Here is a 23042-nt window from a genome sequence, read left to right as displayed (position 1 = left end):
TTGACAACGCAAAATAGGACAGGATACCCCACCCAGAAGCTGACAAAGATCCACACATAATGACGGAGAAACGCACACACTCTTTCATAGCTGACCCAAAAACCAGGCGGCGCTTGGAGAGACGAACTGAGCTGCACACAGACAAACAGGCAGAAATAGGACATATAGGTGGACGTCCAAAATAAAAGAAACTAGGACCACGCCGGAAAGAATCAATATGCTAAAAATGCAAACATGGGCGAGCAGTGTATGACTGCAGAAAATCCTTTTATCTTAGAGAGACTCATTACGAGATTGTTTTGTTTAATGACCCACAAATATCTCTGAAGCCAAACGACTGTGGAGGCGATCATTTTTATCTGTGCGATGAGTGTGTATTAATTAAGGGTTTACAAGTAAGACAGGTAGTTATGACAGTGACAAACAGCTACTTGAAGTGCAGCTTCGTGCCAACTGGGTCATCAAACAGGTGGAGCACCGGACACACCCTAAAATCTTACCTCCCAGTAAACACATGCACTGTCACAAACAACAGGACATACCAATTAATTTGTGGTGGAGTTGGTTTTTAAACAAGAGAAGGTGGGTCCTCATCCAGAGACTCACTGACAGTCTGGCAGCATGTCAAAGAATGACTCGTTTTGCCATTTGGCTAACATAGTAGCTACGTTGTCATAAAGAGTACTAGTTTATATGTTCAAATACAGCACTGTGCAAACGTTTTAGGCAGGTGAGAAACATTGCTGTAAACAAAGAATGCTTTCAAAAGCGTTAATTGTTTATTTTCATCAATCAACAAAATGCAGTGAATGAACAAAAGAGAAGTTTAAATCAAATCAATAATTGTTGTGACCACACCGACCTTTCATGTAGTTGTTGAGGATGGAGCATTGTGTGTCTCCAGTCACTTTGAGATCATGTCTAAAGAAAATAGAAAAATTTCAAAAGCTAAAAAATTCATGGAGATTCACAAAAACGACCACCCTTTGCCTTCAAAACACCATCAGTTCTTCTAGGTAAACTTGCACACAGTTTTTGAAGGATCTCGGCTGGTAGGTTGTTCCAAACATCTTGGAGAACTAACCACAGATCTTCTGTGGATGAAGGCTTCCTCACATCCTTCTGTCTCTTCATGTCATCCCAGACACACTCCATGATGTTGAGATCAGGGCTCTGTGGGTCCATACCATCACTTCCAGCAAGTCTTGTTCTTCTTTACGCTGAAGATAGTTCTTAATGACTTTGGCTGTATTGTTGGACTCGCTCACTTAGCATTTTGCAAATTGATTAAAAATAAACAGTCTTCTTTTTTTCACACCTGCCTAAAACATTTGCACAATACTGTACATTCTGGCCTAAACGTTGCAATCTGATTTTTCTTTGTTGTCAAACTTTGAAAAACTGATCCTGATATTTTGTGGTGTTTTAAAATCCCTTGCGGTCTTTTGTGTCAATGGATTGCATGGGACTGCAAATGACTTCAGGACATTAGTTACACTAAGTAGTGACATTTTAATGCACACAATACCTGCAAGGTTACATTTAACTTGTCTATTCTTGCATCACACCTTGCAGTTTCTGGTTCTCACTCTCCATTCGCTGCAGCAGGATCTGCTGCAGGATGGCCTTCCTCCACAGCTCCCTCAGCTCCTCTTTGCTCCTCTTCGTCCCCTCCTCTGGCACAGCTCTCATCGCAGAGTCTCCACTTCCTACGGCCGACACCTGGCCCGCACATATCAGACCCCCTTCTAGACAGGGATCCACCCGCTCTGAAATGGAAAACAAAATATCACAACAAAGTTATAGATTTCAATCTAAAATCATGTTTGATCTTCATTTGTGATGACCCTGTTGCTACAATCATTATACAGCTTAAATCATCCAACAAATGCAGTGTAAGGCAAATATCCAAGAAGTCTGGTAACTTTCATGGGCAGAAACTGCTTGGATTATGCTTATGAAGTGAATATACTGTTTTTATCTGCTGTGCTAGGATGCAGTGGTATACATGACTTGATGTTGGAAGAAATCATCTTTTTGTTGTTTAAAAAGCTCTTTAATTTGTGAAACTTTGCACTGTTTGACTGGATGTGCTGCAAAAATGAATCCATGTAGATTTTATAGCTGCAAACTTCACAACACTAAAATTGAGAGAGGAATTGATAGCTGAAGAAAAAACAGAAGTCACTGAAATTTTATGGAAATTGAAAAATACATAGCTGATTATTTGACTGTGCATTTTTATCCATTTATTGAGCCTCCTGTTTGTGTTTTAGACCTGTCCTCTAAAGCAGGGGCTCTCAAACATTTCAGCCTGTGATCCCCAAAATATAAATGCCAGAGACTGGCGACCCCCTAAAAATACATGTAATTGTTATACTCAATATTTATTTACAAAAAATAGACTGAAATAATTATATGCATTTTTAAACGAATGCATTTTTTAAATGACATTTGATTATTTAATGTTATCATATATTATGTCATAGGATAATTTACAGTAAATTTCTTTATTACATGATAAATGTATTTACTTATTTGGCCCTTTTGGCCCACCATACACCTGAGCAGTCACTATCAAGGGGGGTGTATATATATGTTATTAGGAAATCTATTTGTTGGGAGCAAAGAAAAACTGGTTCTGGTGAGAAATGTTTAAAATCACAGAATAATTACAAAGGGTGAAAAAATTAATTAAACAAACTGTTATGCATCTGACAACAGTACGGAGCAAAATCCAGAGCAAATAAATAATTAACAAGACGCAGGGAAATTTTAAAAGTTTATGTGTGGCTCAAACTCCAATTCCAGGGTGGATCCCAGCCCTCAAAATGCCCTTGTTGTTTAGAAGAGGGACATACCAGCTACACAGAGCTTGCTTCTGGTTTTAGTTCTTAGGAAAATCCTAACAGTTTGATCAGCTTGGCAAACACACGCACTCACATATTTCCCAGTACCTGGCAGATATGCAGATCTGATACTGATCTTTTCTTCTAAGGAAATAACTAAAATGCAAGACAGCTTTAAAAAAAATAAAATAAAAAGCAGAGAAACCTTCATACTGCACTTGATGCCAAGGCATAAATAGACACACATCACTACAACTGTGTACTTTGTGCCAGGTTTACAATTTATGTGCAATTACTTGTATGTCTGAGTCAGTGTTTCTCAGACATGCTGAAACCAGCAGTCACTATAAAGAATTACAGCTCTGCAGGTAAATGGAAAGCGCAGACTGACTCGAGGGTGACACACATGAACACACACATTTAGATGAAAGCCACTGAGATCCCTTGAGAGATACTGAGCTATGCATTTGTTAGATAAACACAGACAGCTACACTATTGCAACAGAACCTCTCTGAGGAGTGAAATGTGAAAAAAGAAAACGTAACCCTTTATTCCTTCAGGGTTGTCTATATTAAGAGTTGTATTTTTCTTCTCATAATAATTTACTTTTTATTGCTGAAGCACTGTACATGCCTGAATATAAACACAAAAAGTCTCACACCCATTCATTTCTGCAAAGTGGCACAGAGGCCATTTCCTGGGCAAACACCTTTGCCAGAATTTTGTTAAACACACACAAAACATACAAAGTGGGTCAACAAGACTGGTGCTTTCCTCTGGCGCAGTCTGTGTGTGGACTGTCAACATGACCTTGAAGTACCACCATCCCCTGCCAACACACTCTGCAGACACACCCATGAGCTCATGTGTGCAAGGGCACACAAAAACACACCCAACTCAAGCAAAACGTTAACGCTGCATTCAGCCGGTGACCTGCTAAAATCTCTGTTTTTCCTTCACTTGACGGCAGCTGGCTCAAAAATTGGTGGTGATGAAAAAAAAAAAAACAGGCGCACTCTCCCTAGTCCCTAATGAACACCATATTCAGTGGGATGGTAGATGAAGAGGACACAACAGTCCCACGTTCAACAATGCATTTATTAAATAAAGCTGCCAACAAAAGCTGCATGGTAGGTGGTGAGGACATGAGAGGGGACGCTTTAAGTTAGCCTGAATGTATAGAGAACCCCAATCTTCCTACAGGTAAACATGTTGTTGAGGCTGCATTAGAGAAGGTGATAATTTTACCATAAAGAAAGATTTGTATCTGTAACCTAATGTAAAATGTGTAGAAATTGAAAATGCTCATGTCCCCCAGTGGTAACATCAAGGCACTGCACCAAATAGTGGTACTCGTGATCAATAACATTTTTCCTTAAAAATTTATATTAGAGGTGAACATTTGAAGTAATGTTTTATAGACACTTTCCTGAAGGTTTCAACTAATTATGGGGACAAGGTGAAGCAGCCAACGCAGTCTCATTTCAAGAGGCCATTTATGGACTTTTAAATATTTTATTAGCTGTCAAAGTATTCGAATTAGCACAGCAGATAAGGCTAATATGACTTGAGTCCTCACCTGGCTGTTATGTGTTGCTACCTCAAGGTGGCAGCATTGCACAAAATAATAGTCCTCTAGAGCAGTGGTTTTCAAAGTGCGGGCCACCAGGGGGCGCCTCAGAAAGGTTGGAGATAATGATAAAAAAAACTGTTCTTAGTCTCAGCAATTTGTTGAATGTTATTCAGTGAGATTATAATTGTGTTAACATATTTTAATAATATTCTTACATTAAATAAATGTAGTGATAGCTGAATAGTTAATAAAAGACATTATAAAAAGCTGATGTTTCCGTGGGTTTTGCAAAAGGGGGTTCCCGCCCAGAAGCTAATGCTGTTTGGGGGGCCATGGTATGGAAAGGTTTGGGAACCCCTGCTCTACAATATGAATGTCATAAATTAATGTTAATATTACTATTTTCCTGTCTTAGACCTGCTTAGATATTCAGTGTTTCCATTATAATGGCCTAGTCCATGTCATTGCATCTGTTTTTCAACAACTTAGAGATAGTTTCAGGTTGTTACTATCAGAGGTGCACCAAGAAAATGTTTTTTAGCTTGATCGGCTTTGATGGGCGATCATCTGGTTGGAACCACAAGAGAGACTTAAAGCAGACTTAAAACAGAAAACAGGAAGGTTAAATATTTTATAGGAAAGTTGCCGTTGCTGCTGTTTTATCCTATTGATCTTTTCGTCTATGAGAGAACATGCTGATGTTGAAATGTTGAGTGTTTATCAGTGATCTACTACCAGTAAAACAGGTGCTAACTCAGGAAGAGCTTTTACCAAATGAATACATCTAATTGTATCTGTAGTTGTTTAAAACGTAAACCTAGTCCAGGAGTTTGTGTCGAAGAATGCAACAATACTGGTGACAGTAGCAGCCGGTCTGAAAGCATCTCTGTCTCCAAAAAGAGTTTACATAGCGTCTGCTTATGAATGGAAATGATGTACCAGCTTCCATGAGGATCAATAGAAACACAGCACCTAGATCTATGCACCAGTGCTTTATTAGGCTCCTGATACTGTGCTATGATAAAAGCTGCAAAAGTGTATAGGCCACAATACTACTGAACCTGCTCTCAAGCAAGACCAAAGAGCAAAAAATCAAGAAAACGTGACCTCAGACAGTCCTGGCTCCACCAGAATGTACACAATCTCACCCTTCTTGTTTTTATAACTTGGATGCTTGTGTCTTAGTGATTGTTTGGTAAACACAAAGCTAATGTGAAAAGATTAACACCAAACCTTTTGGCATTGGCTAAAGAAAAAAAAAAAAAAAAAAGAGTGTGTTGTAACATGCTACTTTTGTTATAAAATCTACATTTATGGCAAGGTGTGAGTTCAAACTGCTCGAACATATCCCCTGACTGACAACATCGGTCAGTTTAAGAACATCTAATCAACACTGGTCTAAGTGGGTCTGGATGTAAAAAAAAAAAAAAAAGCTGTGAAAAGCCGTTACTTTTTCATGAAATTCAGATTGATTTTTATCTTTTACAAAATGAAATAAGGAATAAAGTCTTGAAATTCAAAAATTTTTTCACAGAGAGATTTATTTTTTCCATACTTCTGTTCAAAACTCCACTTTTCCAGACTGTACAGGAACCCTGTCAACCAGCTGAGCTGGCAAAATGTTTTTATCCATGTTCAATCTGTATCTATAATAATCAAAACACAGAGTTTAATAATAAGCAAGCAAGGAAAAGGACACCCGCTTAGTGTCTCCACACTGCAAGGCTGACTTGCACACATCTAATTGTATACAAATACAGTGACAGGTGATTTATGCTTTAAAGCTGTCGGAGGTCATATCAGCAGTTCTGTCTTTAAGACACTTATCTTATTTCTTGCATTTTTCAGTCAAACAGAACATTTGGATGTGCTGTCAAGCCCCAGGGTACTTTAACGATATGCTGTCCAAGTATTTCGCCTGATTGCAAACAAAAACTTTTAACGTACGCTGTCAATTCTAACCCTTAGTGCCACAAAACTTAAATATGATGAAAGATATATAATCTGATGTAAGATTATATTATATAGGATTTTAAACTTGCACATGCGCGCCCTGCAGGGTTTCATGTTAATCCCATAATTCATTTAAATCTTTTAGACATTAAGTGTAAGCTGCTGGTTAGAATCAAGTTTATCCACTTTAAGAAGAGCTTTGTTATAAAATGCGCTGGATTTATTCACAATCTAATTCAGAATATGAGCCTGATTAATGTTCCCTGTAATTTCCCTAATGGCATTTGAACTGGCCAAAATCTATATAGTCCTTTACAGAAGTACTGCAGGATAAGCCAAAATAGTAAAAACCAGGGTATTTTATGAATTGTATATTAGAAAATGGCAATTACAGAATAATTTATCCCGATCGGGGTAGTAAAAAATGTTTATTTTATCTTGGTAACTAGAAAGACTAATTGATGTTTGCTAACCTGAAAATAAACAAAAACTGGTTGGGATCGTTATTTTTAACTGGCTGACCTATTTTTTTCAACTGTGGGTTTAATAGTAAAATCAATCATGAATATATTTAGAAAGAGTGTGAAATGCAGCTATTAAATTATATTTAGCACTAAAATTGCACTACTTATAAAGGCTAAAGTAGCCTGGTTGCTAATAGATACGCATTATGTTTTAAAGCCATGTCTGTGAGGTTCTGACTGTATACAGTGAAATAGTATACAGTGAATAGTTACACTGATTAATTTTTGTTAAAACTAACATTAAAAAAAAGTTGTTTTTGGTTGTTTTGTAAAGAGAAAAGTTTCGAGGGGACGATTCATACCCGTTTCATTAACGGATGATTTAAAAAAAAAAAAAAGACATGAGACACCAGTAAGTGGGATCTACCTGCAGGAAATCATTATTTGGGTACCATCAAGGGTCCTAATATGTTATAACTAATTATAGCGGACTGGTCCAAACAGGGATCAGAACCAAAATGGAAATGGGATGTACCACAAATGCTTTCAGAAATGTAATTCAACATTTTCTGTGATAATTTATCAATTATATTTCAAACGTTACAATCCAAGGAACAATAAACTGGTAAGCAATGGTTAAGTACAAGAATGCTTTTCCTTTATAGGTACAAAATGAAAGCGGGGCTGAGTGAAGATACAAACGGACCCAGGAAGGCATGAATTACATTAATGTACAAAATATTACCAACGTATTTCATATCTCAAGGAAGATTTTTGGTAATAGAAAAGATATATGAAGAGTCCAACATAAAAGGCTTCAGCTTTTACCTGGGGAGAAGAAACTTAACCAAAATATAAAAAACTTTCATTAATTTGAATTATTCTCCTGATCAGCTTAAACAAAACAGCGACACAGAGTGGGAAAGTTTTGTCACTGCAGTCTACATGTGCTTCTTCTTGCTTCTACAGTTTCACAATAAAAACTAATTGACTTTAAAACTTGTACAGTAAGAGAAACAAAATAACGTAATTTATAAAGTATTGTGTGTTTGTACCACTTGTGTCTGTGCCTTTCTGAGGTGTAGCAACCCGCAGGAAGATCTGCTGCCTCCATGAATACCGATGGCTTCGCAGTGGACTTTCCCCAGCTACACATGCTGCTCTCGGTGTAGAGAGAGCTGCTACGTCCCTGAAAGTACAAACACACCAGGGTGGTTACAGGTGGAAACATAAGCTCTCACCAAGTACGACAGGACAAAACACTATGGTTTACACATTTAACAGATATACGAGAGAAGGGATTCACACGACACTTGGCACATCCACAATGATATGACGATTCTGTGTATGTGTGTACCTGCTTTTTGGCTCAAGACAATCATTTTCTTGAACAGGAGCCAGAAATTGAAATTTCAGAAAGTTAGGGACAGAGGAAGAGGAGTGTAGACGGGCACGGAGACCACCCAGAGGACTGAGATGGAGATGATGGAACAGGAGGCAAAATACAGATGAGAAAAGGGAAACATGGAGCCACATCACACAGAGACATGTTGCTTGAAATCAATGACTGTCTAAAAAGAAACGGGTTTAATGAAATGATACTGCAGAGTTAAACTGAAAACCACACTCTCACCTTCTCTTATTGAAACGTGCTCCAGCAGAAGGCGAGGAAGGATGATGGAAGAAGAGAGGAGAATGGGATGAAGGAAAGGGAGGAAGAGGAGAAAGGGTGGAGTCGGTTGGGAGATTTCTGAAAATCGGTGCATATAAAGAGGGAACGAAGCAAAAGAGAGTCATAGACTTTGGGCCTTTTATGAAGACTGAGAAAAAGGTGCAACTTAATAGCAGAATTAGTAGAACTTGATCAAAAGCAGAAATTATGAAGAGGTTTCAAACTACTTTTAATACATAAACAAACAGAGGGCTCAATATTTAGGAAATCTTTGAAAGTAACAATAAGAAATCAGTCATTTAGGCTCAATCCTGTTTCATAGGGTTACCCCTATCCTCCCATATCCCTCGGCGTTTATTCGGATTGAAGCCCATTTTTGACACTTTGATGAAAAAAACAAACAAACACTTGTCTCACATGATTACGAGATTGCTAACTTACAATTATGAAATACTATATCTCCCCTTTAAAGCTTATTAGCAACTAACAATATAATACCTGATATATACTAACAAAAAAAATATACATATTACATAGGTTTTCAAAATGTATTTATGTTTTTCATCATGTCATATGAAAAGGCCATTTTTGCAATTTATTATGCAGTAATACTAAATGTTATATATATATATATATATATATGGAAGACTTTGAGCTAGACTTTACACTGGTTATAAATGTGTTAACTGAGAAACATTTGTACATTTTTGAGTGAGCTAGTGAGCTAACTCTACACCACAGAATGAATCACCTTAGAAGGGTTGAAATGGGACTCTGTTCAGTAAAAGGAAGAGTGTAGTTTCTTTGTTAGCATGACGAAACTCAACTTTATATCTTCCAGGCAGGTTTCTCAGGTAAAAAGAAACAAGGAAAAAGATTTACAGCAGTTTCAGGGAAGAGAAGGTGCAGCTGATGCCTAAAGATAAGATGTTTCAGAATCAGAATCAGAATCAGAAAAGCTTTATTGCCAAGTACGTTTTTGGACATACAAGGAATTTGTTTTGGCGTAGTCGGTGCAATACAGTACAAATTAAACTGTTGCGTTATGCTTGCCCTAAAACTCAAATTAAGTATTTATTTGCCTAATTATATTGCTGCTGTTAAACCTCAGCTCATTGGGTTTATTTTAACACAGTTCATAGATAAATCAAACCAATGCTGGAGAACAGGTGCAGTACGCAGATCAATTTCCAAACAAGTTTCAATGTCTTTTAATCTCCACAACAAAAATAACCAAATAAACTAAACAAAGTGGATAGATAGATGCATACTGAGCCAGCTGGCTCTGCAACTCTTCATTAGTAATACGTCTGAAGAAAGGATATAAAACCTTAGTTATTGGGCCAGTGAAAAGCAACAACCTACAAACAAAGATGCACTGATCAGGCCCACACCGATATATGGCTGCCTTTAAAGCATGACTTGCATATTTAAAGTAGATTTCTTGTTTTCTTTAAAACCTGACATGGTTGTACCCCTCTATGGTTCTCTATGAGGCTGGCCTTGCTGATGCACATGTCTGAATTTGGAGGCCTGATCTGCCAATACTGTCAGTTTTTGTTATGAAGGCTACACCAATTAAAAGAATTAACTGTGCTACAGGTTCTCGAAAGAAAAATGGCCTGGAATCCAACAAAACAAATTATCTCAATCGAAGCATATGTCCCTAATCTTAATTTGAAAATCCAAACATGTTCGGAGTTTTGAATTGTGATGCATTTAATGAATTGAGATCATAAAATTGTGATTTGTATTTGGCCAGCCGATCACCACTCAGGAGATCAAAATAAAATGTAGGTCTCTGACTGATTGGTGCATCTCATCTATGATGCCTACTCTACCATCAAGCTTGTTGAACATGTACAGAAACATAGATTTGCTCCTGTGAGATACAGAACGACTGGACTCGCTACGTAAATGAACATCCATTTACAGTTTGTGTCCCCACAAAAATACTGTTCGAACAAAACACAGTCAAGTTGATACTCATTAAAAAAAAAAAAAAAGCTGCCTGCATAGAGCAACAAACTTCTTACCTGCTTTGATGAGGGCTGTCCGTGCTGACAGAGTAGTGTCGAACGAGCTTGGGCTTGGTAGCTGCACTCAGATCCTGCGGTGTGTGAGTCCACATAAATAGGGGGGAGTCCTCGAGCACCGAGGAGGGGGTGAGGGAATGACTGAAGGTGCTGGCTCGTCGACGGAAGCCCTGCGGCTCGGGATCGCCAGGTAAAGAGGAGGAGGACGACGACAGAGGAACTGAGGAGTCAAGGAGCTTCAGGTCTCCTGTGGAGTTGTGGCCTCTGAAGACGTGACAAGGAAAGACAGCAAGGAGAAATATGTAGAATGGACACTAAAGTTTTGTTCATTAACCAAGTGTAGTTGGACGTAAAGGGGAGGATGCCTTTACTTAATGAACCAACTAGAGCTCCGAGTAAAAGCGTAAGATAAGATGGTAGATCTAACCACCAGGTAGAGAACGGATGGCAAATACAACCTTTGTAGGCTTTAGGTGTGTTTACCTGAGTGGGCTAGTGGGTCGTAGATGAGGTGATGGAGTTAAAGAGTCCTCCAAGCTGCGCTGACCTCTGCTACTGCTGACAGCACAAGAAGAAGAGCTGCTCTCATATCCCTGACTGTTCTCCCTCTGAGGTTTGGCCTTGCTGCTTGCCTACAAAAAGGTTAAAGGTTATAAACATAACTTTTTAATCACATGTTCCGAGCACTATGTGCATCAGTTTGAATCTCCAAAGGTGTATGATCAGGTAACGCCCTCATGTATAAGAAACACACACAAAAAAGAAAACAAGCAGCACATGAGATCAATCATCACCTGAGCGTTATTCTAAAACCTGGATTAAAACTAGAAGAATAACAGGAAGTAGAGATGCACCAATTAAGCCGTTCCTGGTACCAATTTTTATGTTTCTTTGAGGTTAGTTCCGATTTTGACCGACTCCATTTCGATGCTGTGTGATCTTTCTTAGTGGTAGCAGTTTTGAATCCAACAGAAAACCGGATACATGTTATCTCCATTTACACCCAAAAGCCTATGTTCCTCACCTTTATCTGATTGTTATTAAAGTTGAAAAAGTGCATCAAGGTACATGCTGTTGGTTGATGCATTTATGGACAAAAAATGCAGGGAGTTCTTAGTTTTGATGCATTTATACAACAGATTAATTATACAAGATAAACGAACAGCTCCAGAGTGTAAATTAGTTGTAACATCAAATATGTCCACCTTCTAATGTGGACAAAAACATTTAACAAATATGTAATTACAACTTGAGTTTTCAAGAGCAAAAATATTTGTTGCCTTGCACTTTGCAGCAAGGACATAAAGATAACAGCTTTCGTACTTTTGCTTGTTGTTTCTTTTTTTTTTTTTTTTTAACAGAAGTAAAAAAAAAAACGTTATCTAGAGAGATAGAGGTTTGCCCTGGAAAGAAGAGGAATGAAGGTTAGCCGTAGCAAGACAGAATAAATGTGTGTAAATGATGAGTATCAGTGAGAATGAAAGGAAAGGTGTACAGGACGGTGGTGAGACCTGTGATGTTGTGTGGTTTAGAGACAGGAGACAGAGCTGAAGGTAGCAGAGATGAAGATGTTGAGGGTCTCTCTGGGAGTGACGAAGATGGATAGGATCAGGAATGAGTACATCAGAGGGACAGCTAATGTTTGATGTTGTAGAGAAATAGCCAGAAAGCCAGACTGAGGTGGTGCTGTTAAATGTTCTTCTGATCTGCTATCTTCTATCACTGTCCACCCTGGTTACTCACAATAAAAATCTCTTCTTCGCCACCTCTAGGTCGGCCTCTTGACCTTTAGACAGTGCCACTGTCTCCAGATCATCATAGCAGTATTTACTACTATCATATAGACTTTCCCAATATTCAACGTTGCTGCTATAGCATTTTGTCACACATCACTTCCTATACTCTCCTCCATCCATTTCAAATGGGCAGGTACTCTCATGTTCTTCTCTGTTGTGGATCGCTGACCTGAAGTACTGGGACCACCTTTGTTACTTTTACTCCTTCCAGTATCTTGTGTATTCTGGCTTACTTTTGTTGACCATCATTCCTCCTCCTAATGCACACCTCACCACTGTCTCACTGTCTTCATCCCTAACCTGACATCTATATAGCAAGACATACAATACAAAATGTAAATTGAAGATATTTACAATTTTAATGATATAGTTAGTGGGGTTATTTTTGTCGGTTAAGAAAAAAAAACTGTTTACCATTTTGATAGTTAAAAGAAAAGTTGCTAAAATGCAGCCATACCAGTCTTTACAGAGCTGAGGTTTGAACCATACACATAAATAATTAGATGGTTTGGACATGTATAGAGGAGGGAAGGTGAGTACATTGATAGAATGATGCTGAGGCTGGAACTGTCAAAGGGGAGGCCTAGAAGAAGACCAAAGAGGAGATTTATTGATGGAGTGAAAGAGGACATGAAGGTAGTGGATCTGAGAGAAGAAGATGCAGAATATGGGGTTAGATGGAGACAGATGAGTCGCGGTGGCGACCCCTGAAAGGGAAAAGCTGAAAAAAAAAGAAGATTAAAAAAGGAAATCTATTGTTAGGATGCCTGCTAGCTGGCAACATGTGACTGGTTAGGAGAAACTAAGCTTACAATTAAAAGAGCTTCTTTTGTTGTGTTTTGATTAACAACAAACAACAATACAGCATGAATCCCATTGTGATTTTATTTCATGAAGCATCTGTAAGGATATTGGAGGATCACTTTATTGGTGTTTTTTAACCAAAGAATGTGCCTTATTGCTTGGGAGGAAACCATAAACAGACTCAGTTTACTCTGTGTAGTCTGAACGGCCGCCACCAGAACCGGGACAGAGACTCAGCTAGTGAGGTCATCCCATTAGCCAAGCAATAGTAGATTTAACAGTAAGAAATAACAGTAAATGAAAGCCCTAAAGCCTAAAGACCTTGGCAATTAGAATTTGTTAAAATATACTTTTGTTGTTAGAACTTTTATTATGTTAAAAAAAGAAAAGATTCAACTATTTTTCAAAGCAGAATCCCTAAATGACTGAAAGGAATTTCTACCTTCTTAAAAAGTGGTGTGACCACCTCTTGCATACACCCCAATTATTGGTCAACAGTACATGTTATGAAGTTTATAAAACAGCACCAGCACATTTACACAGTAAGGCTCATGTTTCAAGTTTAAAGTGTGTAATTTGAGAGGAAAGGGTGAAATGGCTTGCTAAACCAAGCTGAATATAATCGGATACCTTCCAGATGCCTTCCAAGGACTCGGTCAGAGAGCGCTTCGCTCTGGTCTTGAACTGCTCCAGCCGCTGCCGGCTGCTGCTCTGCTGCTGCGTCTCCTGAGGTGCAGGTGCTGCCTCTTCAGAGACCTGCATTCGCAGCACAAACCCACACAGACAGAAAAAGACCCATCACAGTCAGCGAGAGAAGAGAGGTCCAAACTAGGGCCGCACGATATCAGGAAAATATTAAACAAAACTCAGGCAGCTGCATTCCATCCAAAATGCTGCTGCCAACACTAGAATAATGGATCATACCACATAGCACTACACTGACTCCCTGTTTGAAAAGGGAACGATCACTGATGAGTGAAGTGATAGATTAAAGATTAAATTAACATTTTAATAGGAATTTTATTTTATCTATTAACTTTTTAACATTTTAACATTTACTACTTCATTTGTAAGGCTTTAGGTTGACGAATTGAGCATAAAGCTTAAATGTTTTCATTTTAATGTCTTACCTTTAATTTCCTGTAAAGCGAATTGCTTTGTGTAATAATGACTCTACATAAAAAAAAAAAACTTGCTTTGCCTTATGATGCTATTGCTGATAACTGTGATAACCATTTCAATTATGATTAACCCACACGTTGCCTTATTATCTCAGGCACCAAAGATATGAATCACTGAGGGCAGATACAGTCCATTCAACTTGCCAGACATGTGATCGATATGCAGAGCGTGACACTTGAAAAACACTACTAAATCCTACTAAACAGTACATTGAACCAACTAGGATATTTCAAACAGCGATATCATGATGACAAGGACTATATTGTGCAGCTCTAGTCCACACAGGAATACAATATTAACTATTCTGATAAAGTAATAGGTTCTTCTAAATCTCTGATGGAAAAACCATTTTATCACAGCAGTTCTGTTATGCTGGTGCAACAAAAACATCAATACTGAGCAGCCAAATATGTCCCGTTTATATGCAGATCTTATTGAGGTGGATTAAGACTACATTGCTTTATGCGTACATATCTAATCATCATTGCTGAGAGCAGCATGTCAGCGATGTCTGATCTGACCAGGTCGTTCTGGTGATGGATGGCATGGGAAACGTAGGAATCAGAGGAATGCAGATTGTGGAGATACAAACACAACGCTGGTAGAGTTGTGTAAATATATGCATATCAGAGTTGTCCATTGCGTACCTGTTTGCTGTTTTCGGGCAAAGAGTGCTGATGAGCTTTCTGTTTCTCCTCATACAGATTCCTCAGAGAGGCCATCACTAGCTCGTTTTCTTCCTGATCACTTTTAGGACGAGCCCGCTGAACATGAGAGAAAAATATTCATTTAAATTGATTATTAAAAGCCACACAGAATAAGGTTTTATCACCAACAGCAAGTAGTTAGTTTGCACCAAAAGATGAAAAAAATAATACAGAAGTTAATGTTAAAGTTATGTGTTGTGGAAACTAAAATCCTGAATACACAACCTCCTCTGTGAAACACGATGGAGGCAGCATTATGCTAAGGATGCTTTTTTAAGCAGGAAAACGTAACCTGGTCAAAGTTGATTGGGAAATGGAAGAAGTTAAATAGATGTGAATCCTACAATCTCTTAAACATTGCAAAAGGCTTGAGACGGAGGCGGTGGTTGACCTAGCAGGACATTAACACCATAATAAAATATTTCAGATCAACGCATACCCATGCTTTAAAATGACCCAGTAAATGTCTACCCCTACATCTAAATGAGAATTTATAAAGTCTTGATTCGGTGTGGCTGAATACAAATCCATGAAACACATCACAGATCTTTATTTTTCTTCCATTTCACAATGACGCACTACTTTGTGTTGATCCACCACATCAAATCCCAGTAAAACACATTACATTTTGTGGTTTTAATGAGACCAACAGTGGAACGCATGAATTGATATGAATACATCTGCATGTATCTGCTCACCTAAAAAGATATCATATTAAGCAGCTCTTGTTGTAGTTTAGCTGAATCACCAGCAGACGTCAGCTGAGTCACACAAAATAAACATTCCTCTACTTTTGTTTGAACTCTTATAACCTGCTTTGCTGCTACTGTTCAACATGTGACATAATTACAGGAAAGACTGAAAATTGTGTTGAAACAGAGGCTGGAACACAATTCCAACAATGTTTTTGCTGAAAACCGGAGTAGAGCCGCTGCTCCTCCACATCGAGAGGAGCCAGTTGAGGTGGCTCGGGCATCTATACCGGATGCCTCCTGGACGCCTTCCTCGGGAGGTGTTCCAGGCACGTCCCACCGGGAGGAGGCCCAGGGGACGACCCAGGACACGCTGGAGGGACTATGTCTCTCGGCTGGCCTGGGAACGCCTTGGGCTCCCCCTGGAGGAACTGGAGGAGGAGTCTGGGAAGAGGGACGTCTGGGTGTCTCTGCTGAGTCTGCTGCACCCGCGACCCGGTCCCAGATAAAACGGAAGACGACAAGTACGAGTATGGTAAAAATAATAAATCAACTGAAGATAGAAAACATGCTGTTTTTCTAACGTGTAACGAGTGTGTCTATGTAACCCCCACATGAGGAAACCGTGATTCATGAACACACCGCTGACAGACTGATTTATGTTCTCACTGCAACTTCTTCAGATTCATAGACACCTTACCATGATCGTTTCAAAGACGGAAGCTTGTTCATCATTGTCTAAAGTGGCCAAGTACTTCTGAAGCTCTAGTTTTATTTTGGAAGGGTGCAAACCTGCAAAAGAATAAAAACACAGTATAAAAAAGCACCGTTTTTATTTCAGATTCATTGTGCATTCAACATGTTTGACTCTTCAATTAAGTTTCCCACCCAAAAGTGGTGTCTTTTTAAGGTATGTCCTTAAGTTTAAATTTGTTCCATAAATGCATATTTGCTACCTTCTATCCTCTCGCACAGCCTGTGGAGTTGCTGTATAGGGCAGCTGTCACACTGCTGGCTCTGGGTCTTGGCATTCTGCTGCAGGGCAGCCACAGAGAACGCCTGCTTCAAAGTTAGCATAATCTCATCCACCTGCAACAATAAAACAGAGGACCTTCATCACTCTTTCACACGTTGGTCAAAGGATCAAGTTAAAAATGATTGTATTCATTCGATTAAAATCCAACAACAGACGTTTTGTTGGGTTTAAAAAAATGACCAGTTGGCAAACAGTGACTCAAGACAGCAGACTGACTGAATCATGGATCCCAACAATCCAACGATAGTGAGGAATAACTAAATTATAGTTGATGCATTTAAAAAAATATGTATTTCAATAACTTTATTTTTATTATTTATTTATTTTTTTTTATTCAATTTTTTTGGACAATGCAGAGTGTGTCTCTTCCTTCTGATGTATACCTGAATATACCTTCACAGTCTTATAATTATCATCATGTAAGATGCAAAGATGTTATTTTAAATACTGATGAATATAAGAACAGAGTCGATCAGATGCATTTTAAGGGGAGAATACTCTCAATTATTGTAACATTTCTGCATCTGTTCTTAAAAATAATAAGGTCATTATAAAAGGCCTTTTCTGTGTTTTCAGGCTATTTCTTCACATTATCTCTACAACAGAATTAAACTAGTGGTGCCGTGAGCATTTTTGTTGTTCCCATACTTTATATTAGGTTACAAACTTTTGTTTTAGTTTCCATAAATGCAGAATGTGAGAAAATGCTTTTATCTCGTTTTTCTAAAGGTGTATTGTTCTTTAAAAACAGACATAAAAATGGTAGAAAACATTTTCACATTGGTGCAGCTTTTGCAGCTCTGGTTTAATCTAACACTGAAACATGATGGCACTGAAAACTCAAAGATGGCTGAAACTGAGATAATTTAAAAAAATGCATGAACAAAACCAGCAGTATACTATATTTAATGATTTTAACTACATGAATATGCCAATTTTGTAGATAATTTAAACCTTTTCATAATGGAGAAAAGAAGAGGTGTTCATGTAAGGTTAAGGACCATCTTATTCAATAATTATTATATGCCGAAATGGATACATTGTTTTTTATGTTTTATATGGCAGTGATTCACAAAAACAGCAAGCACCTTATCAAATCCCTGAATATCGTATCCATGATTAACTGAAGAATATAAATTATTTGAGCTGATCGATTATTTATGTTTGCAGGCAGAAATCAAGAGTCCAAATAAAGACCTCCTTACCAATGATTCATCAGTACACTGGAAGACATAGCACACAAAATGGCAGCTCCCCCCTTCAGCTGTTTCTCTGCAAATGAAGCCAAAGTGATCGACATGACGAATTCCCTGGAAAAAGACAGGATCCAAACTTGTTTCAAATGAAAAACAGACTCAACATGGCCCAGAAAATCAGTGCTTCATACCTGGGAGCAAAAGGAGATTTCTCTGAAACTCTTTTCTATGGCAACTTTCTTAGTGTCTGGACTAACCAAGAAGATCTGGGACTTGCCCACCTGGTATATAAAAGGTACACACACAAAAAACAGTTTAGTGTGCATAAATGTGATATTGTGTAAATACTTAAGAGTTGAAACCAGATACATATGTACATACAGCAGCGTTTCCCTACAATTATCCAGCTTCTGGTGGAGGACCGTGCCTCTTTAAGTCTTTAGGTAAGGCTGCACCGTGCAAATGTACACCCATGGAGCAGGGAGGGGGAGAACACGGAGAAACGTGGACCCCTCTTCCTCGGACAGTCAAGTTAAGAGAGCGCGGTGCAGAGAGGAAGACGGACACCAACTGTGGTGGTTTATGCCCTGTATGGGAGCTCGTATGAGCCAAAACTAAAATTTGCTTGGCATTTATGCTCGCACTTTGAAGTCATAGGCTTACATACATTACCTTAGCAGTGCCTTTAAACTGCAAGTCTTGGGTCAAATGTTTTGGTTTTCTTCACAAACCTCTCACGGTCCTTGCCTGAAAATGTGGCCCATTCCTCTTATTTTAGTGACAAAAAAGCAAAAATATAAGGAAGGGTAGGGATGGGTACGGAATTCGGTACTTTTATAGGAACCAACCGAATTCTGTTGGTACTACAGAGAATCAAATTACGTAAAATCAAACCGTACTATGTTTCAGCACCTAAACGCATCATTGTGACACTGAGGGATTGGAAGAGTGGGTGATTTTCCATGCTGGACATGAACACAGCATTGCAAGCAGCATAATGACGTCAGTAGTCGCTGGTACCGTCAACAAACATTGCTGATAGAAAGCGCTCGAAAGTATGGCTTCACCTAAGGATGAACCAGACTTGTGGAGCTCCACAGTTCTCTCCCTGACATCTTGGCTGATTTCGTCAGATTTTTCCATGATGTCACAAAAGGTGACAGCCTGTCATCTGGACTTTCCCAAAGACTCAGAGTGATCTTAGTGTGTAAAAACCTCTGAAGTCATTAAAAATGGTTTAAGAAATTCTCCCTGTTATCATTCTGGCATTTAGGACAAAGAAATAATTCTTGTAATCCTGGCGGACGTAAAACAGAAAAGGTTTTGTCTGATTTAATGTTAGATATGGAGAAATAAATGGTTCTCTATCTTTATCTACAATGTGTGAAAAGCTTCAGATTTCATAACATGTTCACATGTTTTGAATTTGAAGAGCAGGAATCTGCTTTTATTATAATAGCTGATTTTAATAGCATCTCTACAGATCAAAGGCTGACTGAATTTAGTGACTTTAGGAAATTGACATTGTTTTTAATTTTGTGCATTTTTTTCCAGTGCTTTAAATTTAGCCACTCCTTCTCCTCCAGTTTCCTTCCCTATCAAACATTACTGTCATACCGAGACTGTTCCTGAAGTAATTATTTCATCTGTGTTTAAACCTGTGCCAAAAAAGGAATTAAGACATCACACAATGAGCTAAGACTGTGGGGGCAGCAGGGTGAATCATGAATGTCAAGATGTCTAATATCTACTGAGCAGGACAGTACCATGATGATTCCTGTGCCAGTGATGACCATTTCCTGTCTGGAATGCAGGCGGGAAAATCCATGCTGGCATAATGCCACAGGGAGCAAGTAAAGGTCAGGCAGGAGTGTTGCTTCGACAGTTTTTAGCAGCGGTCAGCATTTGTTCCTGCTGAGTCCATATTATTTTTTATCACGTTTGTCTTCTTTGCCGCTTAAGTATTTTTAATGTGATTTAAGTTCACAGAGTCCGAATCCTTAAATGTTAAGAGCGTTCGTTCAGAAACAATGATTTAACAAGTTTTTGGAAGAAGAAAAACGCCTTATGTGATGTGATGTGAATGTGTTGTGAGCAAATGAAAGGTATGGAGTCAACTTAGAAAGCTAGAAATGTGTCGTCATAAAATCTATCAGATATCTAAGGGTCTGAACTTTCGGATCAGGAGTGGTGCCCCACAGCGATGTCTTTGGTATCTTTGCATGTGATCAGACACATTTAACACAAGTGGTCCAAACTTAACTACAGACATCATCAGATGCAAAAACAAGCTTTTTAAATGCAATTTTACAATATTTGCACTGGCTGCATGTGCATTGTAGTGTCTTTTACTCACTTTTAAAATTTTACCAGGTTTGGTACCAAGTTATTTAACTGTTCTTCTTAACTTTTCTAACCCAAAAAGAGCCCAGAGATCATCTAGTCATATGGTCTTAGTGCAGCCGACCACCAAATTAAGGCACAGAGGGGATCAGATCTTTTGCTGTGGCGGCTCCCAGTCTCTGGAACAAACTGTCCCTTGAGATCCGTAATGCTGAGTGTGTACAGTCCCTCCTGAAAAAATTACTTTTTTATATCGGCTTTTAACTCAAATTCAGTTGACTTCCCTCAGAGCAGTTAGGTTGGGATGTTTCTGTATTTTAGCTTTTTATCCTATTTGTATTGTATATGTTGTTTTTTTTAAGTTTCATCTGTCTTCTGTAGTTATTTAGTTTGTATTTACATTTATGTGAAGCACTTTGGTCAACATTAAGTGTTGTTATTAAATGTGCTATATAAATAAAACTGACACTGACAAAACATTTTTCCTCTCCAACATTAGGCTGGCTCCTTGGAAATGACCCATTTATTTTTAAATGATCTTCAAGGAAAAAAAAAAAAAACACAAAGAGATGCAAAGATACTCGACTATATTTTGAGGAGAGATAAAGAAACGGGAAAGGTTTAGTGAGCTAAAATCTGTCTTGTAAAAGAGTAAAGTAGATATGCTGCAGCTCTTTTTAGCTGGGTTGCATTTTATTATTTTGCAATAAAGTTTTTTGTGACGACAACTACATTTTCAATTTATCTAGAAAGTACACCAAAAATATATCTTGAATGTTGCTGTTTATGGCACAGATATAAATCTGCTAAAATTCTAACGATGGGTCGGTGCTTTAGAAAATTAGACATCAGAAATCCTCCATGAAACCTCTAGCTTTGACTGATGTGGACGATCCTGCAACTGAATGCAACACATCACTGAACACGAGTCCATCAATTATGCACTGTGGTACATATTCTAGATGTATCAGCTCCTTGAAAATAAAATCATTTACATAACCATTGCTGGTCTACATATGTCTCAGATATTTCCAATTCTGACAACTTTTTCAATTTGTCTAACTTGTCTAGTTTTTGTTTCAATTTTATTTAGGAGTGTATTACAGAAACACAAGGTCCAAGATTGTTTAAATTCTGATTCACGATGTTAAAACTGAGGATAACAATGTTGTGTATCCTAAAACAAACATTTTATACAGCTGTCAGCTCTGAGAAACGTATCATTGTAAAAATAAACCTTATTTTTACAGGAGTCAGTTGAAAAATGCTGGGAAAACAGAATCTCTCAAAATTTTCTTCACAGATTTTTAAAATTAAAACAGTTGACACAAGAGGGTAGTACATAATTTCTATCCAATACGTATTTCTACCTGGTAATGGATTAAATGCATTTTAGCTCAGAGAACTGCAGACCTTTGTTGAACACACAATTAATGGCAACAAACGTCAATAATTACAAGTTTAAAAAATAGGTAGGGAAAATGAAACAACCGCTGATCCGTTTCAATCACAATGCCTCTACCATGAGCAACAGTATTCTTTGAGTGTGACTTTAGAAGGATTTTATGGCATTAATAACTGATTAAAATTACCGTAAACAGCATGGTCCTGTTCTCCTGCAGGCTGGTTGGCTGCACAGTAGTCGAGGAGGTGATCGGATCTGTAGTGTTGTTAGAAATTTCTGGAGAAAGACCGTTCTCATCGAGGTGCAGACTTGGGAAGCTGGAGTCTCTCTTCAACAGAGCAGAGCTCGTCCCACTGTTGGCGTTCCCCACTGTACCATTCCAAACAGTACCATTTCCCAGTCCAGAGGATGGGAATGTATATGCCCTCCTAAGCCCATCCACCAACCCCCCACCTCCTTTATCTGTTGTCCCTAAGCCATGCAGCTGACTGAACTTCTCGATACACTCATCTATTAGGGCAGGTGGGGCTTTCTTGTGAGCAACACTCACTCTGCCGCAGAACAGTACCTCAAACTTCTTGGCAAACGTTGTTGGAGACACAGCAGAGGTGGGGGCGGTGGAGTTTGATGTAGTAGAGACAGAGGAAAAGCACATTTCTGAAGACTCACTGCCTTCAGAACTCATGGACGTCTTTATGGAGTCGGCGCTGTCATTGCTGCGTGCTGAGCTTTTGCCAGCCTGCCTCAATATACTGATGATCTCAGGGACCTGAAACAGAGATATAAACAAAGAGAGAGGAAACACATTAATGACTTATTATACTACACCTGAAAGTGGGACTGGGGAAGAAAACAGAGTGCTCATGTAAACTGAAACCTGTGCGTTCAGTTGAGCATTAACAAAGACTATGATAAATATCTGATGTAAACTATGGACTTCAGGCAAAATTCTTAAACCCAAAGATATTCGGGGTATAAATGAGGACCTGTCATTAGCTAATGCAGGTCAATTTGATCAACCGTCGAGTCAGGTTTTCAATTCGAGTGCTGCGCCGTTTAATTTCTAAAACTGACCGGTTGGGGGCATTAATGTGACTGAGCTGCAACAACGGTGCTGCAAACAAGAGAACTTCCATTTCATTGTTGGGGGCAGTGCAATAAGCAGAAATTTAACAGGTGCATCTGGAACCTTACCAGTACTGTATACACTATACCAAACAACTGGTGATTAACTCAGTGGAAATGGCATGGCCAAATGTATCTAATCATCATTATTATAGTAATACTAATTATTACGATTCCCCACACGAAAAGCCACACGTCACCAGAAGGT

General features: G+C 38.6%; 1 protein-coding gene across 5 annotated transcripts in view; it reads right to left on the bottom strand.

Moving 5' to 3' along the window:
* The window catches only part of tbc1d1 (TBC1 (tre-2/USP6, BUB2, cdc16) domain family, member 1), a 72066-nt gene that overhangs the window by 20069 nt on the left and 28955 nt on the right, over window positions 1-23042 (bottom strand). For 3 of the 5 annotated variants that reach the window (XM_047365502.1, XM_047365504.1, XM_047365507.1), the window contains 13 exons: window positions 21897-22478; window positions 18153-18242; window positions 17971-18075; window positions 16686-16818; window positions 16430-16521; window positions 14978-15094; window positions 13779-13904; window positions 11032-11180; window positions 10549-10812; window positions 8474-8590; window positions 8198-8311; window positions 7896-8029; window positions 1569-1769 (listed from right to left, as the gene is read on the bottom strand). In XM_047365502.1, coding sequence (XP_047221458.1) covers window positions 1569-1769; window positions 7896-8029; window positions 8198-8311; window positions 8474-8590; window positions 10549-10812; window positions 11032-11180; window positions 13779-13904; window positions 14978-15094; window positions 16430-16521; window positions 16686-16818; window positions 17971-18075; window positions 18153-18242; window positions 21897-22478 — 2224 coding nt within the window. The remainder of the gene's footprint in view (window positions 1-1568; window positions 1770-7895; window positions 8030-8197; window positions 8312-8473; window positions 8591-10548; window positions 10813-11031; window positions 11181-13778; window positions 13905-14977; window positions 15095-16429; window positions 16522-16685; window positions 16819-17970; window positions 18076-18152; window positions 18243-21896; window positions 22479-23042) is intronic. The other 2 variants (XM_047365505.1, XM_047365506.1) reach the window with 2 other exon arrangements.

Source organism: Girardinichthys multiradiatus, chromosome 5 (assembly GCF_021462225.1).
Source record: "Girardinichthys multiradiatus isolate DD_20200921_A chromosome 5, DD_fGirMul_XY1, whole genome shotgun sequence".
Lineage (NCBI taxonomy): Eukaryota > Metazoa > Chordata > Actinopteri > Cyprinodontiformes > Goodeidae > Girardinichthys > Girardinichthys multiradiatus.
Note: the sequence above shows the minus strand (reverse complement) of the source record. Positions and strands in the feature narration are given on the sequence as shown.